The 25,598-nt window shown below is 43.8% G+C and overlaps 1 protein-coding gene across 6 annotated transcripts in view; it reads left to right on the forward strand.

Moving 5' to 3' along the window:
• Positions 1-25,598, forward strand: part of EYA1 (EYA transcriptional coactivator and phosphatase 1) — a 329,665-nt gene that overhangs the window by 118,737 nt on the left and 185,330 nt on the right. For all 6 annotated transcript variants that reach the window (XM_033934041.1, XM_033934043.1, XM_033934039.1 and 3 more), the window contains 2 exons: positions 19,094-19,176; positions 20,051-20,237. In XM_033934041.1, the coding sequence (XP_033789932.1) occupies positions 19,094-19,176; positions 20,051-20,237 (270 nt within the window). The remainder of the gene's footprint in view (positions 1-19,093; positions 19,177-20,050; positions 20,238-25,598) is intronic.

Raw genomic sequence — 25,598 nt, forward strand, 5'->3', positions numbered from 1 at the left:
CCTCGTAAATTAGACTCCTTATACAAGGTCATCCCCATACCTGGATTTGATAAACCTCAGCTCCCGCACGAGTCTTTATTAGTGGAATCTACTCTCAAAAAGTCTGCGGGAGCTAGTGTGTACGCCTCAGTCCCTCCTGGCAGAGAAGGGAAGGCCATGGACAAATTTGGTAAGAGGTTATACCAAAATGCTATGTTGGCTAACCGGTCTGGTAATTATGCCTTTCATTTCTCTTTTTATTTAAAACACCTCATTCAGAATCTGGCTTCTTTTGAGAAATACCTTCCTAACCGCAAGAGATCTGCTTTTCGTCAATGTTCTTCCTCCCTTCTCAAGCTTCGGAAGTTCATGGTACGTTCTATTTATGACACATTTGAACCTACCTCAAGAGCCACGGCCATGTCTGTTGCCATGCGTCGTCTGGCTTGGCTGAGAGTGTCAGAACTTGATGTCAACCATCAAGATTGCCTGGCTAATGCCCCATGCCTAGGGGATGAACTTTTTGGTGACTCTATGGACTCCACCACACAAAAGTTGTCGGCACATGAGACTCGATGGGACACTCTTCTCAAAACCAAGAAGAAAACTCCACCTGTCCGGCCTTTTCGGCAACAATCAGCCTATCAACGCCGTTATGTGGCTAGACCTTTACCACAGGTTCCTCAGCAGCCTAGGCGTCAGCGTCAGCAACAGCGTCAACCTCCTCGGATGCAACAGCAACAACAGGTGAAACCTCCTCCACAGCAGAAGTCCACGCAACCCTTTTGACTTAATTCTCCAGGGCATAGCCAGTGTTCTACCATCAACCCATCTGCCTCAACCCATAGGAGGACTTCTTTCTCTGTACATCAACCGTTGGGAGATCATCACCTTGGACCAATGGGTCCTCAACATCATCCGCCACGGCTATTCTCTCAACTTTCAGACTCTTCCTGCCCAAAGTCTGCCAAGAGAGTCTGCTTTGAACACTCCTCAGTCCTCCCTCCTCCTTCAAGAGGTCCAATCCCTCCTTCTTCTGAACGCCATAGAGGAGGTTCCTCTCGATCAGAAGGGGCAGGGATTCTACTCCCGTTATTTTCTAGTCCCCAAAAAAACAGGAGATCTCAGACCCATTTTAGATCTTCGCGATCTCAACAAATGCTTGGTCAAAGAAAAATTCAAAATGCTTTCTCTGGCCACTCTTTACCCTCTTCTCAATCAAGGTGACTCAAAGAGGCATACACTCACATTCCGGTCAATCTGGCTTCCAGACAGTACCTCCGTTTCATGATCAATCACTGTCATTACCAGTACAAGGTGTTACCCTTCGGTCTTGCCTCCTCTCCCAGAGTGTTCACCAAATGTTTCATTGTGGTGGCCGCTTTTCTCCGCTCTCATCATCTTCAGGTCTTCCCTTACCTGGACGACTGGCTAATCAAAGCCACTTCCTCTCAGGCAGTGCTCCTTGCCACCAACCAGACCTTTTTCTCCAGCTTCTGGGATTCGAGATCAATCTACCCAAATCCCTTCTCATCCCTACTCAGAGACTTCAGTTCAATAGGAGCGGTCCTGGACACAATCCTCATGAGATCGTTCCTGCCGTCCAACCGTCTTCAGACTCTTCAATATCTATGTCAGCAGGTGCTTCCACAACGCTCCATTTCTGCCAAGCAAATGATGATACTTTTGGGTCACATGGCCTCGACAGTTCATGTCACCCCCTTCGCACGTCTTCACCTGCGCACTCCTCAATGGACCCTAGCTACCCAGTGGGCCCAAGCGACGGATCCTTGCTCACGACACATATTTGTAACATCATCGCTTCGTCAATCTCTAAAATGGTGGTTGATATCTTCCAATCTCTCCAGAGGTCTTCTATTCCATCTACCTCCTCATCAACTAGTCATCACCACCGACGCCTCCCCTTATGCCTGGGGGGCTCACTTGAATGAGTTTCAAACTCAGGGCCTCTGGACGGCTCAGGAAAAGAAACATCACATCAATTTCCTGGAACTCCGGGCGATGTTTTATGCCCTCAAAGCTTTCCAACATCTCCTCTTTCCGCAAGTTCTACTCCTTTGCACAGACAATCAAGTTGCAATGTACTACATCAACAAACAGGATGGGACAGGCTCTCGCCTCTTGTGTCAGGAGGCCCAGAAGATTTGGTCTTGGGCGACAGATCACCACATATTCCTGAAGGCTATCTACATTCAGGGAGAGCAGAATTCCTTAGCAGACAATCTCAGCAGGATTCTCCAGCCCCACGAATGGACTCTTGATCCTTTGACTCTCCAGTCCATTTTCGCTCACTGGGGCACTCCTCAGATAGACCTCTTTGCAGCTCCTCACAATCATCAGCTGCCCCATTTCTGCTCCAGGCTCTACTCTCCTCACCGTCTGGCAGCGGATGCATTTCTCCTAGATTGGTCCAATCTGTTCCTGTATGCTTTCCCTCCTCTGCCTCTCATGTTACGAACCTTATTCAAGCTCAAGAGGGAACAAGCCACCATGATTCTCATCGCTCCACGGTGGCCCAGTTAGCATTGGTTCTCCCTTCTACTTCAACTCAGTTCCAGGGAGCCCATTCTTCTTCCTCTGTTTCCTTCTCTGCTTACACAGCATCAGCAAACCCTTCTGCATCCCAGCCTTCAGTCTCTGCACCTGACAGCTTGGTATCTCTCGGGCTGACATCAGCTTGTTCTCTTCTGTCTCAACCTGTTCGTTCTATTCTTGATACTTCCAGGAAACCAGCCACTCTTCAATGCTACCAACAGAAGTGGTCCCGGTTTTCTTCCTGGTGTCTTCTGCATCATCATGATCCCACTTCACTTGCAGTGGAGACCTTGTTAGATTATCTTCTTTCCTTGTCTGACTCTGGTCTCAAGTCTACTTCCATCAGAGTCCACCTAAGCGCTATTGCTGCTTTTCATGAGCCAGTTCATGGGAAATTTCTCTCTGCTCATCCTTTGGTTTTCAGATTCATGCGGGGTCTTTTCAATGTGAAATCACCCCTTAAGCCCCCTCCTGTAGTCTGGGATCTCAATGTGGTTCTTTCCGCCTTAATGAAGCCTCCGTTTGAACCTTTGGCTACAGCTCCTTTCAAGTTTCTCACTTGGAAAGTGGTCTTCCTTATTGCTATCACCTCTGCCAGGAGGGTCAGTGAGTTGCATGCACTAGTTGTTGATCCACTTTTTACAGTCTTTCATCATGACAAGGTGGTTCTGCGTACACATCCAAAGTTTCTCCCTAAGGTTGTCTCGGAATTTCATTTCAACCAATCGATTGTCCTGCCTGTATTCTTCCCGAAACCTCATTCTCTTCCTGGAGAACAGGCTTTACATACTTTGGACTGTAATCGGGCTTTAGCTTACTATTTAGAGCGTACTAAGCCTCACAGATCAACTCCCCAACTCTTTCTGTCCTTTGATCCGAATAAATTGGGACATCCCATTTCTAAACGTACGTTGTCAACTTGGCTTGCAGCGTGCATTTCTTTTTGTTATGCTCAGTCCGGACTGACACTGGAAGGTTCTGTCACGGCCCATAGAGTTCGAGCTATGGCAGCATCTGTAGCTTTCCTCCGTTCCACTCCTATTGAGGAAATCTGCAAGGCTGCTACTTGGTCCTCAGTTCATACTTTCACATCTCATTATTGTCTGGATGCTTTCTCCAGATGGGATGGACACTTCGGCCAGTCTGTTTTGCAACATTTATTTTCCTAATGGCCAACTCTCCCTCCATCCCTCTTTTTGTTAGCTTGGAGGTCACCCATCAGTCAAGAATATGTTGCCTGCTTGTCCTGGGATAAAGCACAATTACTTACCGTAACAGGTGTTATCCAGGGACAGCAGGCAGATATTCTTGCGTCCCACCCACCTCCCCGGGTTGGCTTCTTAGCTGGCTTATCCTAACTGGGGACCGTGCGCCTCCGTCGGGCGGGAAGGCACTTGCGCGTGCGCGGTGTGGCCCACTAGAACTTTCCAAGTTCTTAGAGTGCAATCACTCTAAAATTGTCCGTACTGGGGCTCCGTCGGTGCCGTCACCCATCAGTCAAGAATATCTGCCTGCTGTCCCTGGATAACACCTGTTACGGTAAGTAACTGTGCTTTATAGACATTCAGGATCACTATCAATTAGAAGCAAGAGATCTTTTCCCTTATCTACAGATTAAAAACTATATATTGACTTATAAGGTGAAGAGTAATGGAATTTTAAAGAAATCTGAATTTGAAAAAGAGTTAGGAAAACCAGTAGCAAAAGGGTGTATTTCCTGGCTATATAAAATTATAAACAAAGATGAAGTAACCAAAACATCATATATGAAAGCATGGGAAAAAGATCTGGGGAAGGATTGGTCCATAGATGAGTGGGGGGCAATTGTATCACATATCTTTCAGACAGCTAGGGCTGTCACTTTGATGGAAAATGCTATTAAACTCCTAGTACATTGGTACACAACCCCGGTTTTAATTAGTAAATATACCAGAGTGATCCTACTTGTTGGAAAGGATGTGGTGAAAGAGGTACATTCTATCATATGTGGTGGGAATGTCAAAGGGTCCAGAAGTTTTGTGAGCAAGTTTTTGAGTATTTAAGCAGATTAATTCAAACCCCACTTAAGCTGAATGCTGAAAGGGCATTGTTGGGAGTACATAAGAACATAAGAGTTGCCGCTGCTGGGTCAGACCAGTGGTCCATCATGCCCAGCAGTCAGCTCACACTGCGGCACTTTTGGTCAAAGACCACCGCCCTAACTGAGACTAGCCCTACCAGCGTACGTCCTTGTTCAGTAGGAACTTGTCTAACTTAGTCTTGAATCCCTGGAGGGTGTTTTCCTTTATGACAGCCTCAGGGAGAGCGTTCCAGTTTTCCACCACTCTCTGGGTGAAGAAGAACTTCCTTACGTTTGTAAGGAATCTATCCCCTTTCAACTTTAAAGAGTGCCCTCTCATTCTCCCTACCTTGGGGGTGAACAATCTGTCCTTACCTATTAAGTCTATTCCCTCAGTACCTTGAATGTTTCGATCATGTCCCCTCTCAATTTCCTTAGTTCGAGGGAGAAGAGGACCCAGTTTCTCTAATCCTTCACTGTATGGCAGCTCCACCAACCCCTTAACCATCTTAGTCACTCTTCTCTGGACCCTCTTGAGTAGTACCGTGTCTTTCTTTATGTACGGTGACCATTACTGTACGCAGTACTGTAGGTGAGGACGCACCATGGTCCGGTACAGCGGTACTCCGATCTGTTTGTGATCCCCTTCTTTATCATTCCTAGCATTCTGTTCGCCTTTTCGCCACCACCGCACATTGTGTAGACTTGTCTATCAGAACTCCCAAGTCCCTTTGCCTGGGAGGTCTCTCCAAGTACCGCCCCGGACATCCTGTACTCGTGCGTGAGATTTTTGATACCGACATGCATCACTTTACACTTATCCACGTTGAACCTCATCTGCCATGTTGATGCCCATTCCTCAAGCCTGATTATATCACGTTGTAGATCTTCGCAGTCCCCCTGCGTCTTCACTACTCTGAATAACTTCGTATCGTCCGCAAATGTAATCACCTCGCTTGTCGTACCTATGTCCAGATCATTTATAAAGATGTTGAAAAGTACAGGTCCAAGCACCGAGCCCTGCGGCACCCCACTGGTGACGCTCTTCCAGTCTGTCCCCCAGAATGTCATCCAGTTGCGCATGAAGTGGAAACCTTCTTCCTCACACCAGCAGGATCTCCGAGAATGCTATCCACTGCGCTCTGGTCTTCAGCTTCCCTCCTAGCATCCGGAACTGGTCCTTCAGTACTTCTTTGTTGTAGTTCCTGTTGCTCACATTGTTCGTCCCCACTTGGATCACCACTGCTGTGTCTTCTTCTTCCATACTGTTGACAATCCTATCGATGCGGCTCACTATGTCATCTACCTTGGCTCCAGGTAGGCAGGTCACCAGTCGATCCAGCCTTCCTTCCGCTATGTGGCTGTCAACTTGTCTGATGATAGAGTTCCCCACGACGATTGCTATCCTCTCTATCGTCTCTTGATTCTCCAGTCGCATGTCCGTGTCCCTGGTGTATAACCATCTCTCCAGCCATAGTTCCGTGCCCTTTGTTCCTATCCATTTCCTCTCATCCTGGCATTCGTCTTCTTGTAGTTTCCCTCTGCTGTTTCCAGATCTTGCTGCTGTATCCATTTCCTCCTGGTGGCTGTCCGTCTGCTGGTCCACAATCTCTGTAGGCGTATCCTGGCCGTTCCACTGTAGCTGGTGCTTTTCCACGGCTTCCCTGTATGCCTCTTTTATGAAGTTCTCCAGCTCCCGGACTTCTTCCTCGATGGTGTCTTGATGATCTCTGCATCTCTGTCTTCTTCCTCTACTGTTTGAAGTGCCTCCAGTTCCAGTATTCTGCTCCCCAGGAGTCTATCTTGCTTCTTCAGGCTTTCCAGTTCTCGGCATCAAGCGCATATGTAAGACCTCCTCCCAGAAGGGAGGTAGTCATACATATGGCAGATGGTACAGAAAACTGGGTAGCTCAACATCCTTCCATTACTGTCCACTTGCCGGTCTCCTGTGGATGTCTTCTGAGTCTGTTGTGGATGTCTACTGTGCCTGCTGTGTCTTCTGAGTTCACCTGGTTATGTCCTCAGTGTCCACCTGGTTATGTGTCCTTTGTGCCTGCTTTGTCCTCTGTGCCTGCCTGGCTGTGTGTCCTCAGTGCCTGCTGTGTCCTCTGTGCCCCCTGTGTCTGCCCAGTTGTGTGTCTCTGTACTTGCTTGGTCTGCCTGGTTGAATGTCATCTGTGTCTATTGTGGTCTCTCTCTGCTCTTCTTTAGCGGCGGCTCGTCCCTTCTCAAGGCCCTTTGCAAAGGTGCCTTTAACGCTCGCCTTCGACACGCGCCGAACGTCTGAGTGCCGTTGGCCCCTCCCCTTTTAAGGGGGAGCTTTGTTGGTCGATGTCAGGGTGGGTGGAGCTAACTCTCGCCTATTTCCCCTGTAGTCTCCTGCCTCTGCTTCCCTCTTTTGCTTTTTTTTTCTTTGCTGTTTGCTTCCCTCTCCCTCTGCTGCTGTCTCCTACTGTTCCCTCTCTCCTGCTTGCCTGTCCAATCTCTCGAATAGAAGGTCTAACATCTTCTCAATCTAAACTTATGGATTTGGCATTCATAGCTGCTTGACTCACATTAGCTCAGCAATGGCGAATGCTAAATGTGCCTACCTTAAGAGATGTGAGAGAACACTTTGGAGTAGTGTGTGAAAAATATAGACTTTTGGCCCTTTTAACTAATCAGTGGGCAAAATTTAATGATATATGGGAGAGTTATATCTAATTCAAAAAAAAACTTTATGAAAGAATTATCTTATTCCTGTGGTTATGGAACCAGGTCTTCTGGGAGGTGAGGGGGGGGGGAAATAGGGAATGGGATTGTTTCATTTGTAGTATTTATAAGATACATTATTTTTTATTAGTTTATTAAGCATATGAAACATATTCTGCTGTATAGAGATCATTGTATTAAAATCAATCATTAAATAAAGAATTAAAAAAAAATACTTAATCATTATTTTTTTATATAAAAAAGAACCTACTGCTTTTTTTTCCTTCCACAACCTATCATTTTATCCCTTAATGTCGTCTTTCTCTAAAATCACTGTAGTTCTACCCCTTATCCTCTTGTCTCTGTATGTCTGTCTTCAGAATTGTGTCCTTGTTAGGATAATTATGAATTCTTTCTTTCCCCTTAATTTTAACATGTAATTCGCTTTGAAATATTTTTATAAGCGTTTGTATCAAATTTTAAATAAACCTGAAACTTGAAACTATTCAGAATGCTAGACTGCTACACTTCTAACTATTTTTATGTAATTAGGCTATCCCTTAGCCTGTAATCCATTTTGTGAAAAAGAAAACTAAGAACTAGGGACATGATATTAGTGCAGAGAAAAGGTCAAGGTCCTTATTTAGAAGAAAATTGCCACAGAGACAGCGTGTTCACCAAATTTTCTGAAGAGTTTTGTTCAGTTGGTATAATATTTCCTTAATTAAATAACAAAATAGGATACCTTTTGAAAACATTATTGACAGAGATTTTCATGTGTCCACAAGATAATTAAAGAGAAAAAAAAAGATCCTCCCCAAAGCACGCATGCATGCTTACAGACACATCTAATATACAGTATAGTTACACTACTAGAAGACAGAGCCCAAAGTGAATGTTTGAAAAGAGAATAGACTTCCCCTTCAGTAGAGAATCAGAGAAAACTCAGAGATGCCATATAGGAACATTTGGAATTGGTCCTCAGTTAGCTTCTTTGTTATCAAGAGCCCTAATCAAATCATTGCAGGCACTGAGGATAACTTTAAATAGATCATCTAGGTAGAGAAGGATAGATATTTAGGCCCATTTAAAGCTATCACAAAAAGACCGGAAATAGGGGAGAAACTGAAATACTCGCAAAATCCCAAAACTCCCCTATATGTGCAGGATATCAATGGGGAGATAGTTCTCCAAACAATATTCAAACGGCCAAACTACAACTGCAATATGAAGAAAAAGCAAATTATATAAAAGGTGGAGGTATCAGTGATTGCAATGCACACCAGGCACTAATATTGAAACAAATATAGCCTCAATGGGCTAGATTGTCACTAACAATTCACACCATTTTGCCCTTCCAATATTATACACATGTGTGTTTCTTATACATAGTAAAAACATACTCAGTGAAAATGATTAACAAACAATTTAAAAAAGAACAATGTCCCAAGTGAAAAACTGCAGGATTCAGCTTTTATCCGCCGGCACAAAAGAAAAATAACGTCTCATACAACAAATTGTCAATATACGCTATTATTTACAAATACCAAAAGTTGAAAAACTTAACTTATTTGAAGCTCCGGGCAAATATGTGTGTCCAAGACTGCCAAAGAAGTATGTGTTTTGGAACCATGTACAACATGAAAAGCCATTTTGTAGATGAATTCATAGTAACAGCAATATAAGAGGGTCATTTCATAAATAATGCACACTTTTTTTAATTTACATGTTTTTGGTTTTTTTTAAAGTATTTCGTTATACTCCTTCAATATAGTTTCCCTGCTTTGGAATGACCAAGTCCCAACATCCATTCATTATTCCATCCAAGACACCGTTTTTGTTCAGTTGCCGAATGGCTAGGGTAACGGCATAAGAAAGCTCTTCCAGAGATGAAAAATGATGTCCAGGCATAGGTTGTTTCAACTTTGGGAAAAGATCAAAGTCTGGTGGACTCATATCTGGATTGTAGGGAGCATGAGGTAACATCTCCCAGCCGTGTTTGCATAGTTTTTCAATGACGACATTCCTTATGTGCAGACGAGTGTTGTTGTGAAGAATGAGTGGTCCAGCCAAGAGCAACTGAGGTTGGTTTTTGTGCATTTTTCTGCACATTTTTCTTGCAAAAAAATCACGATAATACACAGCTGTGACACTTCTTCCACATGGAACTTTGTCTGTGATAATGATGCCTTCATGATCATAAGCAAAAATCATCATTTGTTTGATTTTTTTATCGTCTATATTAAGGTAACCCCAAATCTTCTTCCAGCTCTTCACTGATAGCATGCTGATCTGCAAAAAAAACACTAATTTACATTTCCATATAAACTTGAAAAAATCCACATAGAAATTAAATAGATAAAATTTCACTGATGGCACAAAAGATAACCCTTTATGCAAAAGGGATAACTAATCTATCATAAGAAATCTTTGAGAAAGATTAAAGATGTTCTGATGAAGGCAATACTACCGAAGTTTTGTTTGCTCTCCCATCAGATAACCTGATGTGGTATTGGAAGCAGGTGTCTGAAAATTTGGGGGGCCTGTGCCCATTTGCAACACTTCCATTAATGAGTTTTCTTACTCTTATGATACACATCTCTTTTCTCCTCAGAAGTATCAGTGGGGTTGGAATATGTGGGGATTCCTCCAATAGTGTTTCTTTTTCTTATGACGTCACCGTGTGCATCATTGTAGCCTCTTTTTGAAGGTGTCATTTCGCATGGCATTTTTGTTCATTTTTTAAAAGTATTTGTCAAGCGTTGTACTGTTCGGGGCTCCAAGTTTAAAAATCTTTTTAAAAAAAATTTCTTTAAGATAGCACAATGAGTTTTTAGAGTTACTTTTTAAGTATTGGCAAGTCATTCATCAGTTGATTCTTTGCAGGAATGTCCCATTTTGAGACTGTATATGAGGAACATTCTATTGTGAGATTATATTGCTTGGCTTCCTGAAGCAGCAATTTGCAAACACGGCCCGTGTCAAGGCCAGGGTTTGCATTTGTATGAGTTTTTGGCAAATTGGGACATTAAGGGGCTCATAATAATAATAATTTTTTTTAAATGTCCAAAAACCAGCCTAAGTTGGTACTTGGACATTCAAAAAGACAGGTCGTGCAAGTACCGATAATCAAAACTGGTTTTAGATCTATCTAAAAACTGCTTAAGCCTTTTCACTGCCTCTGTACTCCCAGAGCAAAAAGTGGCGTTTTTGGAGGAGTGGATAGGGTGGGAGGTGGGAAGGAGGAGGGTCGACCTAGACTTAGTCGTCTTGCAGCCATAATCATAAAGGTTTGACAGGTTGCCAGACAGAACTTATACGTTTTGACTTAGACCAAGTCAAAACAGGTATAAGTTTCAAATCGGGCCGCTGAGTTGATCGCGGCTGCCACGATCAGCTCAGTGGCCCAGGCAACCTGTCCCCCCGCACCTGTAATGATCACGGCAGGAGAGATGCCCAATCTCTCCTGCCACAATCCCCAAACCCTCCCCGAATGTTCCCCGGCAGGAGGGATGCACAATCCCTCCTGCCGGACACCCCCCACCGAACCCCCGTACAATCGCGCTTTTCACCGGCAGGAGGGATGTCCAGTCCATCCTGCCGGATCCCCCCCCCCAGCGTGATCAAACTCTTCACCAGCAGGAGGGATGCCCAATTCCTTCTGCTGGCCCTCCCAAACCCCCCCATACATGATTAAACTCTTCACCAGCAGAAGCGATGCCCAATCCCTTCTGCCGGCCATCCCCCTCAAACCCCTGCCGGACCGCTCAGCCCACCCCCCAGCCCCCCTCCACTCCAACTCGGACCCCTCACCCCCATCAGGACCCCCTAAATCTACCCCAAGCCCTCCCAAACCCCCTCCCCCCCGGGATCCCGCTCTAACCTTTTGGTGATGGCCAGCCGGGTCCTCACTCCGTTCATCTGGAAGGCCCGCCTTCCTCTGAATGGTGGGCATGCCCTTTCCCGGTGCATTGTGGGATGCACCTGGGAGGGGCCTAGGGCCTGATTGGAGGGGCCTTAGGCACTTGGGCCAACCGGAATCTTAAGCCATTTTGAGCCAATCAGAGCCTTTGGCCCCTTCCACTGCATCCTAAGATGCATTAGGAGGGGGAATCCCCTTCATTTGCAGCACGCAGCCCTGTAGGCAGGAAGGAGTGAGCTTAATTCCTGCAGTTTGCTCTTCTGAAAGTACGGGGATGTCGTGTAGGATTCCGCAGCTCAGCTGATCCTGACAAGGGGAATCCCTATCAGCTAAGATGCCAAAACAGGCTCAGCTGATGGGGGATTCCTTCTACTATGATCAGACAAGGAAGTTAGTAGGTACGACTACAAAACTTGCTTTGGTACGTTTTTCGCGTGGATGTTTTTATTTTTAAAAATTGGCAAAAAAGGTAGACGTCCTAAGGACCAAAACTTATAACTAGCTCATTTTCAAAAATAAAAGTTAGGATGTTTGGCAAATTTGAAAATGGACATTTTTCCTGCTGTGTTTATAGACGTCTTGAACAAAATGTTCAACCTCAGACTTAGGCACATTTTTTATTATGCCCCTCTGATTATCCAATTAATGATTCAGTTCAGAAATTCTGTGAAACCATGTCTAAGAAAGTAAAAGCTGCATTTAGTCTTGGTACCAGGAAAACCTACAGTAACCTTCAGAAACCTTCTGAGCACGCACCTTGACATTTTGGTGGTATCAAAGAAGGGTTAGCAGAGCTGTCAGGTTACCCAGTTACAAAAGGAAGATTATAGGACAGTCGTAGCTGACACCCCTATCATGATTTGAGACTTGCAATGTGAATTTCAATCAGTAGAATCAGGGACTAAAAATCCCATACTGTTTGGGGCTGTAAGCTTAAAACTAAGATTGTCCAAACTTTATCCCTTTTGGAACTGGATACCCTAGTTCCTCTCACACCCACTTGAGTTTCTTTTAAGTTCAAACATTTTATTAAATTTTTATGTACAAACTATAACTAAGAGCTATATAAAATGTAAAATATAAATAAAACATAATTATATCATTTTCAGTGTCAGAGGAGAAGAAATAGAAACATAGAAACATAGAATATGACGGCAGAAAAGGGCCACTGGCCCAACAAGTCTGCCCACTCTAAGGACCCTCCCCCTAAGCACTTCCACGAAGTGAACCCACATGCTTATCCCATTTTTTCTTAAAATTGAGCACGTTGCTCGCCTCAATTACCTGAAGTGGAAGATCATTCCAACGATCAACCACTCTTTCAGTGAAGAAATACTTCCTAGTGTTGCTATGAAATCTCCCATTGATGAGATATTATATTAAATTCATGAAGGATAAGTTTCAAGAGATTTCCAACCTTTACAAATTTTATGATGTATCTACAGGGCTGGATTAAAGGGTAGGCCCAGTAAGCATGTGCCTCGGGCCTGAAAACATCAGGGGGTGCTATGACCAGGGCTGACATTAAGGGAGGGAAACAGGGCAGCTGCCATGGGCCTCACAGATCCATGGGGCCCCACGGTCCAGGCATTTCTTCCCGTTGTTGATCCATCTCCCTCTCTTCCTCTCACCTTTGCGGTCGCCTTTCAGTTTCAAAATGAACGTTTTCTTTTTCAGATGGGCCACGGCATGGCAGCCATTCTCTTAAGTTGCAAGCAGCTGCTCGGCCCAAAGCTTCCCCTCTGACACAGCTTCCTGTTTTTGCCTGGGTGGCTCGCATCAGAGGGGAAGCTTTGGGCTAAGCAGGAACTTGCAACTTAAGAGAATGACTGCCGCATCGGGGTCCGTTTAAAAAAGAAAATATTCATCTTGAAACTGAAAGGTGATCATGAAGGTGAGGGGAAGGAATGGAGATGGGCCAAGAAAGGGAAGAGGTTAAGTGGTGCTTGAGGTTTTATCTTGTGCTGATAGGAGTGTGTGGGAAAGCAGCAGCAGCGGTGGGGAGGTGAGGGAGCAGGGTAACTCGATGGAATTGGGGTGGAGGGAGAAAGAGAAGGAGGTCGGATTCTCAATAGAATTGGGGTAGAGGGAGAGAGGGAGAGAGAAGGGGCAGGTAATGGAAGTAGGTTGAATGGAGAGAGAAGAGGGCAGATATACTGATTGTTCCCTTTTAGTTCTTTCCTCCTTTTTTTCTTTTCTACCCATATCCACTCAAATTTCACCCTCTTTCTGACCTTTCTTTTTACGTTTCAACTTTTTCACCTTCTCTCATGCTCTAGTTCTCCCATTTCCCATCTCACTCCTTCCCCAACCTCCTATTCCCTGCTACCTTTCATCTACTCCTCTAATCGCATTTCTACCTCTGTACTTATGGTACTATCCTTCTCACTTGCCATCCCTCCCCTTGACCTCTCCCACAAGATTTCACCATTTCCAGTATCTCCCATCCCTTTCTGGTAACTCAGTGGGCCCCAGAATATCCTCTCCCCCCTTGAGCCCTTCTCCACCTTCTTTTGATCGCTAGGAGTAACCATCTCTGGAGTAACCATCTTATAATATGGCTAGTTTTTTAGCCCGTTACATTAATGGGTGCTAGAATATATGTCTGTCTGTCTGTCTTTCTTTCTTTCTCTCTCTCCCGCTGTCTCTCTCTCTCTCTCCTTGGCCCCCTTTCTCTTCCTGTCTTTCTGTCCCTCTCCCTGCATCTTTCTTCCTTTCTGTCTGTCTCCCTCCCTCCTGCTATCTGTCTGTCATTCTTTCCCTCCATTTCCCTGTGCAGCAGCATTTCCACCCAACTTCCCTGTGTATCAGCAACAGCATTTCCTTCCCCCCCCCCACTTCCCTGTGCAGCAGCAACGGTATTTGCCTTCCGCTCCAGATCCCTGTGCAGCAGTAGCAGCATTTCCCCCACCCCCACCCCCTTCCCTTCTCTTACCGCGATCTGGCCTGCTCCGTTCGGCCCCTCCCCCTTGTTCTGGCCTGCTGCGATCTGGCTGCTCCGTTCGGCTCCTCTGCCTTCCCTTCCCGTGGTCTAGCCTGCTCTATGCCCCCCCTTCCCTTATAGCGTTCCCCGCAGGCAGGCAGGCCCAGCTTCTTCCTTGAGGCTCGCAGCTGGAGTCCTCTTTTTTGTCGACCCCCCCTTCCCTTCTTGTCTGCTCATGCCAAATTTTTTTTTTTAAGTTTAAAGGTGTGGTTCGTGGCTGGAGTCCTTTTCTTTATCAGCCCCCCCCTTCCCTTACCGCGTTCCGAAGTTTTAAAAAAAAGTTTACAGGTACCGCGGCAGCTCGTCTCATGATCTTTTCCGACGCTGGTGCGGCTCGTGAGAGGAGGCGACACCGCGGCTTTTAAACCCCGCAATTGGCACAGCATAGGTGCAGAAGACAGTCCTGGAGACTCGCGCATGCGCACTCTGCCGACCACAGAACTACAGATCAGAGATCAGGGAACACGCCGGTAAGAGTGCACATGCTCGCTTAGCATTTTATTATAGTAGATGGCACCTGATCCCTAGCCATGCATTGGAACATATCACGAAAAGTCAGAATGCCAAACAAGAGAGGAAAAAAAAGATTCCACCCAGAGCTATTTGGTCTAGGGCATTCCTGGCTCATTCACCTTGTACCAAGGCTCTACTTTTTCCTAGACACGTAACACAAGAAGACTCTGACGCTGCTACTCCCCACCCCCTCACCAAAGTACACCAATAATATTTTATGGTCCTAGCGAAATAAAGAAACATGAATCAGTGGCATAGGTGGGGGGGAAACACGACGGGCACTGTCTCAGAGGGAACACTGGCACCTCTCCACCCCTATGCCACACTCGCGCCCTCCCTTCTCCACCCTCACACCTCTTTAAAATCTTCACCAGTGTAAGCAACTACTCTAGCCTATTGCTCATGCAGGCATGGCTCCCTCTGAAATCACTTCCGGGTCGTGGGTCTAGGAAGTAACATCAGAGGGAAAGCCAGCGTGAGCAGCAGGTGGAGAAACTGCTCCTGCTGGTGAAGATTTAGAGGTACAGGGATGGGAAGGGACAGCGTGAGTGTGGCGTAGGGGCATGGAAGGAGCAGGGGCAAAGAAGGGTGCAAGGGGTCGTGCAAAAGGAGCAGGGGCGGCATAGAGGGGAGCGCTACAGGCCCCGGGCACCACCCACCCTCACTATGCCACTGACTTGAAGGCAGATGAAGGCCAATTGGCTCATCCAGTCTGCCCAGCCACAGAATCCACTATCTTCTCCTCTTCCTAAGAGATCTCATATGCCTGTCCCACATGCCTGACCCATGCCTGTCCCACGCTTTCTTGAACTCAGACACAGTCTTTGTCTCCATCCAGTAGTCCCCTCTTTTTCACTGCCATCTTCCAAAATGATGGTGCTTGATCCTTAACTGTACATTAGGTGCTGTGTTTTACCTCAGAAAGCCCTTTGCTCCAATGCCACATTTTTTCTCTAGCCTTGACCTGAAATAAAGATTCAGTGCTACATCGGGAATAAAAATATTCAGTGTAGTATTTTACAGCATGAAGTTAAGGATTAATTCTATGCTGCACTTCAGCATGATGTTTTCAGTTCTGATTTTCCAGAAAATCAGGAGTAAACCGGTCAATTTAAGGATAGTGCAGCTTATTATATCAGACCCATGAGGTGTAGGATTGTGATGGACTTTTAGTTACAGTTTTATAAACAGTCTTCCAGTGATTGGTGACATTTGATCATGTGACTCATATAAAAGACAATCGTGGTGATTCCTGATACTTGATCCGTGAGGCTCACATCTTTCTGAATGGCCTTTTTTCCCCTAAATAGTACAACTAGGATTGGTTTTTACTATGTAATTGACCATTATGGTTTAGGGTTTCTCTCACCCATTTATCTACAATCACCCATCAATGCACGTAAGAGCCTGATGAATGAAACCGTTGAATGACTATGCATTCAAGTGCTTTAGAATAATCAATCTGCCATAGTTTGAGTGTTAGTAACAAAGTTTTTATTAGTAATTGATTGCATCTGGTCATGGGTGCTTTAGGGAGTTCACAGCAGTTTCCCAATCCATTCTGTTACAGAAGCAGAATTGGTAGCAACTCAAGATGGAAAAATCAATCTTACAGAAAGAAAGAGATACATCATTGTACTTCTTGGGCTAAGACTATTGAATTGTTCTGCCTTGGAGTCAGGGAATGACATTGCTTTTAAGATTCATGTATCAATCTTTGGAGGCCTTGGAAAATTAGATATTAGACTTCGGACTTCTGAGTTTTAATGCTTTTTAACATTTTTTTCAGTGGCAGTTTTTATTTGTGGGGTTATGATTATACTTTATTCTGTCTTAACTAAAATGCCAGTGGTATTGCTATAACCCAGGCTAGTGTATGACTTTCCTTTTTTAACTAAAATTGAAGTGAACTAAGATGTTTATAAATATTTAAAAATTTTCTTAAAGTTATTCTTGATACTGGTTTTGGTTTTGAGTTGTATTTTATCTGCATGCCTCACTATCAAGTTCTCTACCACCACAAGTTGTCTTGTCCTCATGAATTCTTTGGTATCTCCAAAGGAGGGGCTTTTCATCAGAATGTTTGATGGATATGTAAACTAAAGTATCTTGCACATTCCTCAATCTAGCCACTAACCCGAAGAGTTGTACAAAAATTAGTTGAAATATTCAGAGTTACTTCACAGAAACCTCAAGGGGCAAATTCTATAAAGGACACCTAAAGTCAGGCATCCACAAAGTGGGCATCCTGCAATGTAGGCATCCAAATAGATTGAATAATAAGCACAATTAATGACTTTAACAAGCAATAATTGAAAGTTAGATGTCCAAAGGCTGTGTGCGATTCACAGAACAGGCATCCAGAATGTCATACATAGACACATCATAAAAACCTGCGCCTAACAGGATAGGTGTGGATGTGGTTTTAATATGGACGTCCATTTACAGGATTGTTTGGTGCTCAGCAGTCTTAAGCATTCTAAGATGTCTATATTCTTGCCTAAAATATAGGAGTTGCAAACCCAGGTCTACTTTTGGGTGCTAGCTAGGCATGAGTTAGGCGTGGTTTAGGCATGCTGGATGCGTCCAGATATATTGGTATGGGTTTTGATTTTTGGGATGTATGCCTGTTTAATATTAAGGTAAAAAGATATTTAATAATGCATTACTCAAGTAAAGCACATGAAAAAATATATTGCATACTAAACCTCATTTCCAAAAGGTTAAGAAAATAAGAAGAGAAACCTTACTCACAATGGCTGTGGTTCAGAGCAAGTGGATATGTCTGCACAATCTTGACATCATTGTGACATCATCCATATGCACCTAGATGGCAGAATACCACTAAAAAAGATAGGAATCCCTGCCTGAAAGGAAGCTCCTGTGGCTTTTTCCATCTTCCAAAAGAGGGGGGGGAGTTTGTGGGTTCAAATCCACAACCCCCCCTCCCCCGGTAACTCAACAGCTTTCTTTTGGTCTCATAAGAGAGCATGGGTTGTGGACAGGTATCAAGAGGACTTTGCCATTTACATTTGCACTCTCGTTTTCAGGGTCCAGAGGGAAACTTATTTTTACCCTGAGATAGCTATGATCTGCTAAGGTATCATCTCACATGGCAGGAACCCCTGCCTAAAAGGAAGCCCCTGTGGCTAGGTGGTTAAAGGCACATCTTCCATTTTTCTAAAGTGGTGGGTTCAAATCCCTAGTATGGTCAGGTACCCCTATTTTTTTGTGACAATCTGCCATCTAGGTGCATAATGATGATGGCACAATAATGTCAAGATTATGCATCAAACATGTCCACTTTCTCTAAGTCACAGCCACTGTGAGTAGAGTTTCTCTTCTTATTTTCTTAAATTTTGGGAATGAGGTTTAGTATGCAATATGAATGCCATTTTACTACATACAATTTTAATGTGAAAAACAGCATAAAATCATCGTTCTAATGACATCATAATGCTAAAATATGATGTTATAGACATCATTAGAACATCTATGCGATGCCTAAAAGGTGATTCACAAAGCATGCACATAACACTTGATTCTCTAAAGGACACCTAACTTTTTAGACGCGCTTAAATTTGCTAGGCGTCACTCAACGCGATTCTCTATTGTGCATTTATGCATAATAGAATTGCGCTGAGTGTTGGGCTGCTGGATGTATAAATGATGCCTAACTTTTAGGTGTCCTTTATAGAATTTGTCCCAAGATTTTAACATCTATAGACCACTAGCACAAGACGAAAACAGTGATACAGTCATGATAGAAGCCACCCAAAAGATAGCATGGAATGGAGAAGTGCTTTTAATGGGAGACCTAGGTCGACTAGATAAAAGAGCCATTTTGAAAGGTGTTTGCACTGGAAAATTTGTGGTTTGTATACAGAAATAAGTTTTCATGAAATTGCTTTATCAATATCCAAGTAAATTTATACCTGGTTAAAGGCAGCAACCTCAAGGCAGTGTTTTCAGAAATTCTACTTGTGCCATCATTGTTTGCATCAAAAAGGGAGAAGAGATGAATGCATAATTTATAGCTTGAATTTTAAAAAAGAGGTTTCTTTTTTTTCTGCCATATTTGGTAACCTGCTGAGGTAATTATATAAATGGCAATGCTATGTAAGGTATTTAGGTGCATTTGATGCAGAATAGGTGTCACTTACTTGTTTGCCCAATGCTTTGTTCTGTAAGCTTGTGTGTAAGTGGAATAGTGTACCATTGAAAGGGGTATGTACACATAGGAGGAGCATGGGTGAGATGCGGAAGGATCACCTATCAACTTATGCATCTTAGTTAATGCCTAACACAGTTTAGTAAAAGGAACTCAAAGGGCAGGGTTTTTTTCAGAAGTATGTTTCTTTTAATTCTGAATATTTTCATTTTATTTCAGGAAGCACCTTTACAACAACATCAGGATTATATACAGGGAGTAACTCACTCACAAATTCTACTGGATTTAATAGTTCACAGCAGGTAAAGCTGTTAAAATAATATAAAATATATGTCAGTGCAGCGGCATAGTAAGGATGAGAGGCGCCTGGGGTGGGGCGCCCCTCCCCCACCCTCTATCCCATCCCCCTGCCGCAAGCGCATCCCCCTTCCCTTTCCCCGTACCTTTTTAACTTCTCCGGTGTGAGCAGCATGCTCACTTCTGTGTCCGCTCACCCTTTGAAGTCACTGCCTAAGTGCGGGTCCTGGAAGTGACATCAGAGAGCACACTGACGCCGACACGGGCAGCAACCTCACGCCGGGGACGTAAAAAACGGCATGGGGAAAGCAAGGGGTGTGCACAGCAAGGAGAGGAGTGGGGGAGCAAAGAGGAGGAGGGGTGTCATATCTTTAGGAAGACTGCACACACACACACCCCCTGCACCTCCTTACTATGTCACTGTGCATATGTACTGAAAAAGCTCTGTTTATTTGTCTCTTTTCGTGAACCGTGTATATGTGGACACTGTAGTAAATTTTTAAAAAACCATCCATGTCACTTTCAAATACTGATTCATGTTTTTTAATGTTAAACATGTATTACTTTTGCCTTGTTTATTTTATAAGAAAATGAGGAGCATACCTAGTTTCTCAAATTTGCAAATGTATTTGTACAGCCATTTATATCTAATGCTGTGCCTATTTATGTAAGAAACAAACATTTGCATCACTATAAATCTAATTTTGCGTGTATAAATAAATATGTTAATGTTTTATGTGTGCAGACCTCTGTAAAGTCTAGAGGAAAAAAAAGATGAATGGCATACATGTGTTTTCACTTATACCTTGGAATATACTGTATAATGCAGTGTAGGAATGTATTTTACTTAAATTTTTTTTGTTGCTCTTCATATGATAGGACTATCCATCATATCCCAACTTTGGCCAAGGTCAATATGCACAGTATTATAACAGCTCACCATACCCCTCACATTACATGACAAGTAGTAACACCAGTCCAGCAACGCCTTCCACAACTGCAACGTACCAGCTTCAAGAACCACCATCTGGCATCACCAGTCAAGCAGTTACAGAGCCTTCTGCAGGTAATTGCTCTGATTTTTTTCAGCACTCTAGGGTATATTTTTGTTAACTGAAAGGTGTTACACATGACAATAATGCGTTTAACTTAGATTTTATGTTTCATGAATTGAGAGTCATATACATTTTAGATCATTTAAACTTTTTACAGTATTTTCGCTGGCTTTTACAAAGCTACGGTAGAGGTTACTACCGTGGGTCAGTGAGATAAATGCTCCCTATGAACAGCGGAGTATTTACCTCACCGGCTCACTTTAGAAACCTCAACCGCGACTTTGTAAAAAGAGTGCTTTATTTTTATTTATTACAGAATGACTTCTGTAACAAATAAAACATAAACTGAAACAACCAAGACAAAACAGAAATAAAATAAATGATATAACAAACATAAAAATCAATCAAATAAAATACAGAATAAATTTTATATTTTAAAACATATTTGGCTTGGAATTCTACAATTTAAGTTTTTACATGGACGTCTTAAATTTGCACAGTTATGCTGTGGAAAGAATTTGATTTCACATTGTTTCTTTCTTACGCTGGGTTTTACTAAACCGCAGAAGAGCTGTCTCTCTCCTTGTATCCAGCATTGCCCCATGTGTCCTTGTACCTATGAGGGGGATGCTGAAAAGTTCTCAGGCCAACCAAGAAACTTGCAACTTATTCCACATATTCACCCTTAAGTTCAACACACTTGGCACATCATGTCTGAAGTTTTTGTAATCCTTCCAAAAAATACTCTGATGTCTGGTCGTTGAAATACTGCACCACTGCTGCAGTCACCTCTGAATCATTCGAAAATTGTTGCCCTTTCAAACCCTTTTTAAGGTTTGGAAACAGAAAATAAATAATCAGTTGGAGCAAGATCTAGTGAGTAGGGTGGGTGGTCTATGCACTGAAACTCCAACTGCGTCAAAAGCACAGTTACTTACCGTAACAGGTGTTATCCAGGGACAGCAGGCAGATATTCTCACATGTGGATGATGTCATCCACAGAGCCCCGGCACGGATGGTCCCAAGTGCAATGGCAATTTAAGAACTTTAGAAAGTTTGCGACGACCGCACTGCACAAGTGCGATTGCCTTTCCGCCTGATGTAGGCGCGCAGCTCCTCAGTTCAGATAGCCAGCTAAGAAGCTAACCAGGGGAGGTGGGTGGGTTGTGAGAATATCTGCCTGCTGTCCCTGTATAACACCTGTTACAGTAAGTAACTGTGCTTTATCCCAGGACAAGCAGGCAGCATATTCTCGCATGTGGGTGATCTCTAAGCTAACCAGAATGGGATGGTGGGAGTGTTTTTCTTTTAAGAAAATAAATTTTGTAATACTGCCTGGTCGAAGTGCATATCCTGTCTGGAAAAAGATTCCAGACAGTAATGTGAGGTGAATGTATGAACCGAGGACCAAGTAGCAGCTTTGCAGATTTCTTCTATCGGAGTGGAACGCAGGAAAGCTACCAAAGCTGCCATAGCTGTAACTTTATGGCCTGGGCGTAACAACGAGATGCATGCAGCTAGCCAATTGGATATTGTTCTTTTGGAAACAGGATTCCCTATCTTGTTAGGATCAAAGGAGACAAAAAGTTGAGGAAACGATCTGTGTGATGTAGTCCTTTGCAAATAATAAGATAATGTTCTTTTGCAGTCTAAGGTATGAAGAGATGATTCTCCTGGATGAGAATGAGGCTTTGGAAAAAATACTGGAAGCACAATCAACTGACTGAGATGAAATTCAGTAACCACCTTTGGTAAAAACTTTGGATGAGTATGAAGTACCACTTTATCATAGTGGAACATTGTGAATGGTGGGTCCATCACCAAGGTTTGAATTTCGCTCACTCTTCTGGCAGAAGTGAGAGAAATGAGGAAGACAACTTTCCAAGTAAGGTATTTGAGATGAGCCGTAGACATTGGTTCAAATGGAGGATTCATTAACTGAGCAAGAACCACATTGAGATCCCATACCTCTGGAGGTGGTTTGACATGGAAAAGTCATTTCATGAATCTGGAAATGAGAGGATGGGCCGTGAGAGGTTTACCATCCACTGACTGATGAAAGGCTGTGATAGTGCTGAGATGACTGCTAATAGATGTAGATTTGAGTCCAGTGTCAGACAAATGAAGAAGATAATCCAAGATTCAAGAAACCGAGATGGATGTCGGTTGCTCTTGATGAAGAAGACACCATGAAGAAAACCGAGTCTACTTTTGATGGTAACATTGTCAAGTGGACAGCTTTCTGGAAGCTTCTAAGATAAGTTGAACAGGCTGAGAGAGATGAAAATCAGCAGAACTCAGCCTGAGAGGAACAAAGCTGTCATGTGTATAGACTGAAGGTTGGGATGTAGAAAAGAGCCTTGACTCTGCGTGAGTAAAGATGGAACTATTTGTAGAGGTATTGGTTCCTTGATACTGAGTTGAAGTAGAAGGGAAAACCAGGGATGTCTAGGCCACCGAGGAGTTATCAGAATCATGATGGCAGACTCCTGCTTGAGCTTGACAAGCATCCTGAGAACAAGCATACAGGAACTTGTTCGTCCAATCCAGTAGAAAAGCGTTGGGTTAAATGTTGTAATATGAGCAGAACAGACTTGAATCCCCTTACCCCACCCTGTTATGTTTTCTTTTCTAGGGATGACTATCTACTTTGATACGAACTGAGAGCCTAGAGTGATGGGAGGTGGAGCAGAAAAATGTAAATGAGGCTCTCTACACCAGATCTCGCGATCAGAGGTACACAACCTACATGTTCAAGAATGATGTGCCTATTTACTAGAAAGAAGATTATCAAGGTAAGTACCTAATCTTCCCATGCCCACACAGAGAAGTCTGTTTTCCCTAGGGACTTGCTTCAGGGATTTAATTTACTCTGAGAGAATTTTCTGTTCAAGGGAATCCTCTTAGCTTATCATGCCTGCTGTCTCCTTCCATCCCTTTCTTTTCTGGGAGACCAGTTTACGGTCTCAGAGTACATACACACATAAATGTCAACAATCTGCTTAAATGCTATTATGTAAATACTAGTGTTTAAGCCCATTACATTAACGGGTGCTAGAATAGATGTGTAAACTTTTAGCACAATGGGGCGCTGAGGCCTTTCTTTCTTTCTTTGCTTCCTGCTCCCCCTGTCCAGTAGTAGCCCTTCTCTCTTCCTTTTACCTCCCCCCTGTCCAGTAGTACCCGTTCCCTGCTCCCCCGTGTCCAACAGTAGCCCTTTCCCTTCCTTTTAACTTCCCCCTGTCCAGCAGCACCCCTTCCCTGCTCCCCCTGCCAACAGTAGCCCTTTTCCTTTCCTTTTCCCTCCCCCCTGTCCAGTAGTACCTCTTTCTACCTTCCTTGCTCTCCCAGTCCAGCATCCGCTAGCCCGGGCAGCCTCGGGGCTTTTGATAGACCGGCCCGCCTCGCATTATCGAAGTGGGCCAGCCTAGCAAATGCCCCGCGACTGCTTGAAACCACGGCTGCTGCCGCTGCTGGTCTGAGGGTGAGAAGAAGAGGCGTCCCGACAGCGGCAGCGTAGTTAGAAGGCAGGAAGTCAGCCGGCATCCGAGATCGGGGCAGGAAATCAGCTGAGGCAGGCACTGCGCATGTGCAGCACGCTACCACAGAGGCATGGAGCACGAAGTTTGAAGTGTGCATGCGTGCTAAGGGTTTTATTATAGTGGATGTACATTGTGGTTGGGCATGGACTTTGTTGAGAGGGTCAGGCCTATATTCCTAGCACATACAACTGACCAAGCGGATATTTGGAGGTGGTAGAGAATTGAGTACCGTGAAAGTATGAGCTCCAAAGTCATAAACTCTTTGTCTGGAACAAAAATTTTTATTCTTGTCAAAGATGTGTTCTCAAAACAGTTCAAGTTCAGCAACACAAAAATATGGGACCTTCCCCTGTAGCTGAGTCCCACTGTCTTAACTGCCATAGTTTATCTGAGATCTCCCTATAATTTTAATAGAGTTTTGATTTAATATATTTATTAGTAATTTTATTGTAAACCATAGACGGTATATCAAGTATCCAATAAACTTGAAATTTAAAACTTGAACTTGATCAATCAAACACTTACAAAAACACAATAACAAAACTTATTTTCCTTTATGCTGCCAAATTACTTCACACATTTATCCGTGATTTGGTCTTGGCTTATTTCCACTAGTCCAGACCAAAATCCTCTTCAGCAATGGCAAATAAATCCTTTCTTTACACTCCTGCCATCCTGGAATCCCTACAGTTCATGCTTTAGTCCTGGCTTATTTCTGCTATTCCAGACCAGAATCCCCTTTATGTTATGGCAAGAAAACACCTTCTTTAAACCTTTGCCATTGTTTAATTCCTACAGTTCATTGTAGAAACACCTGAACACCACTGAGCCTGCACAGAGCCAGTGCTCAGTGATTTGGGATCAAAATACCTGAAATGATTAGTTGTAATAATCCCACCCAATCCCATTCAGGCTTTCATAGCTTCAAAATTATGCATTACTACATTACCTTTAGGAACAAGTCTTTATCTGGTGTTTTATCATTCAGTAAGTATTTTCTCCTATCAATCAGAAACACAGCTTTAATTTTGCTGGGTTATTCTTCAGAGCGGTAGACTCTCAGTATTTCAACCTCTTTACCTTGTGTGTCTCTAGAAAACACAGCTTTAGCACTACAAGCACATTCTTCAGGCAGTAACTTTTCAGGGCTATGACTCTCGTTTTTTTAAACCCTTTTAACCACCAGCATATTTCACTAATATCCATAGTCTCTTCTCCATTCATTGCTACAGCTCCTTCAGAACAAACACATGTGGAGAGGCATAATAAAAAAAAAACATCTAAGTCCCCTTTGGGCCTAAGGCTCTAAATGTTGAAAGTAGAAGCAGGGAAAATATCCATTCTCAAAAAAAAAGTCCAAAAGGAAGTTTTTTAAAATAATGGCCTGCCTCTACGTTCAGCTGTTTAAATGCCCAGACCACCACTGCGTCTACACTAATAACATATAATCAACAAAAAAAAAGCCTAAGTCCCAAACGCCCAACAAGAGCTTTTAGGCAAAGGAGGAGCCAGTCTGTCGCCTAAAAGCTGGATTCTGTAACCGGTGTCTGTCAAAAAGTACACTGGTTACAGAATCCACCTTTCCCCAGCAACGATCGCGGCAGGAGAGATGAGCCATCTCTCCTGCCGCAATCCATCCTTCCCCCTGATCGGATCGGGCAAGAGGGAGCCCAAGCCCTCCTGCCCCGGCGACTACCCACCCGCCCGACTCGATCTGGCAGGAGGGAGCCCAAGCCCTCCTGCCCCAGCGAACCCCCTCCCAACTCGATTCGGGCAAAAAGGAGCTCAAGCCCTCCTGCCCCAGCGACCCCCCTCCCAACTCGATCTGGG

The sequence above is a fragment of the Geotrypetes seraphini genome, chromosome 2 (genome assembly GCF_902459505.1).
Source record: "Geotrypetes seraphini chromosome 2, aGeoSer1.1, whole genome shotgun sequence".
Classification (NCBI taxonomy): Eukaryota; Metazoa; Chordata; class Amphibia; order Gymnophiona; family Dermophiidae; genus Geotrypetes; species Geotrypetes seraphini.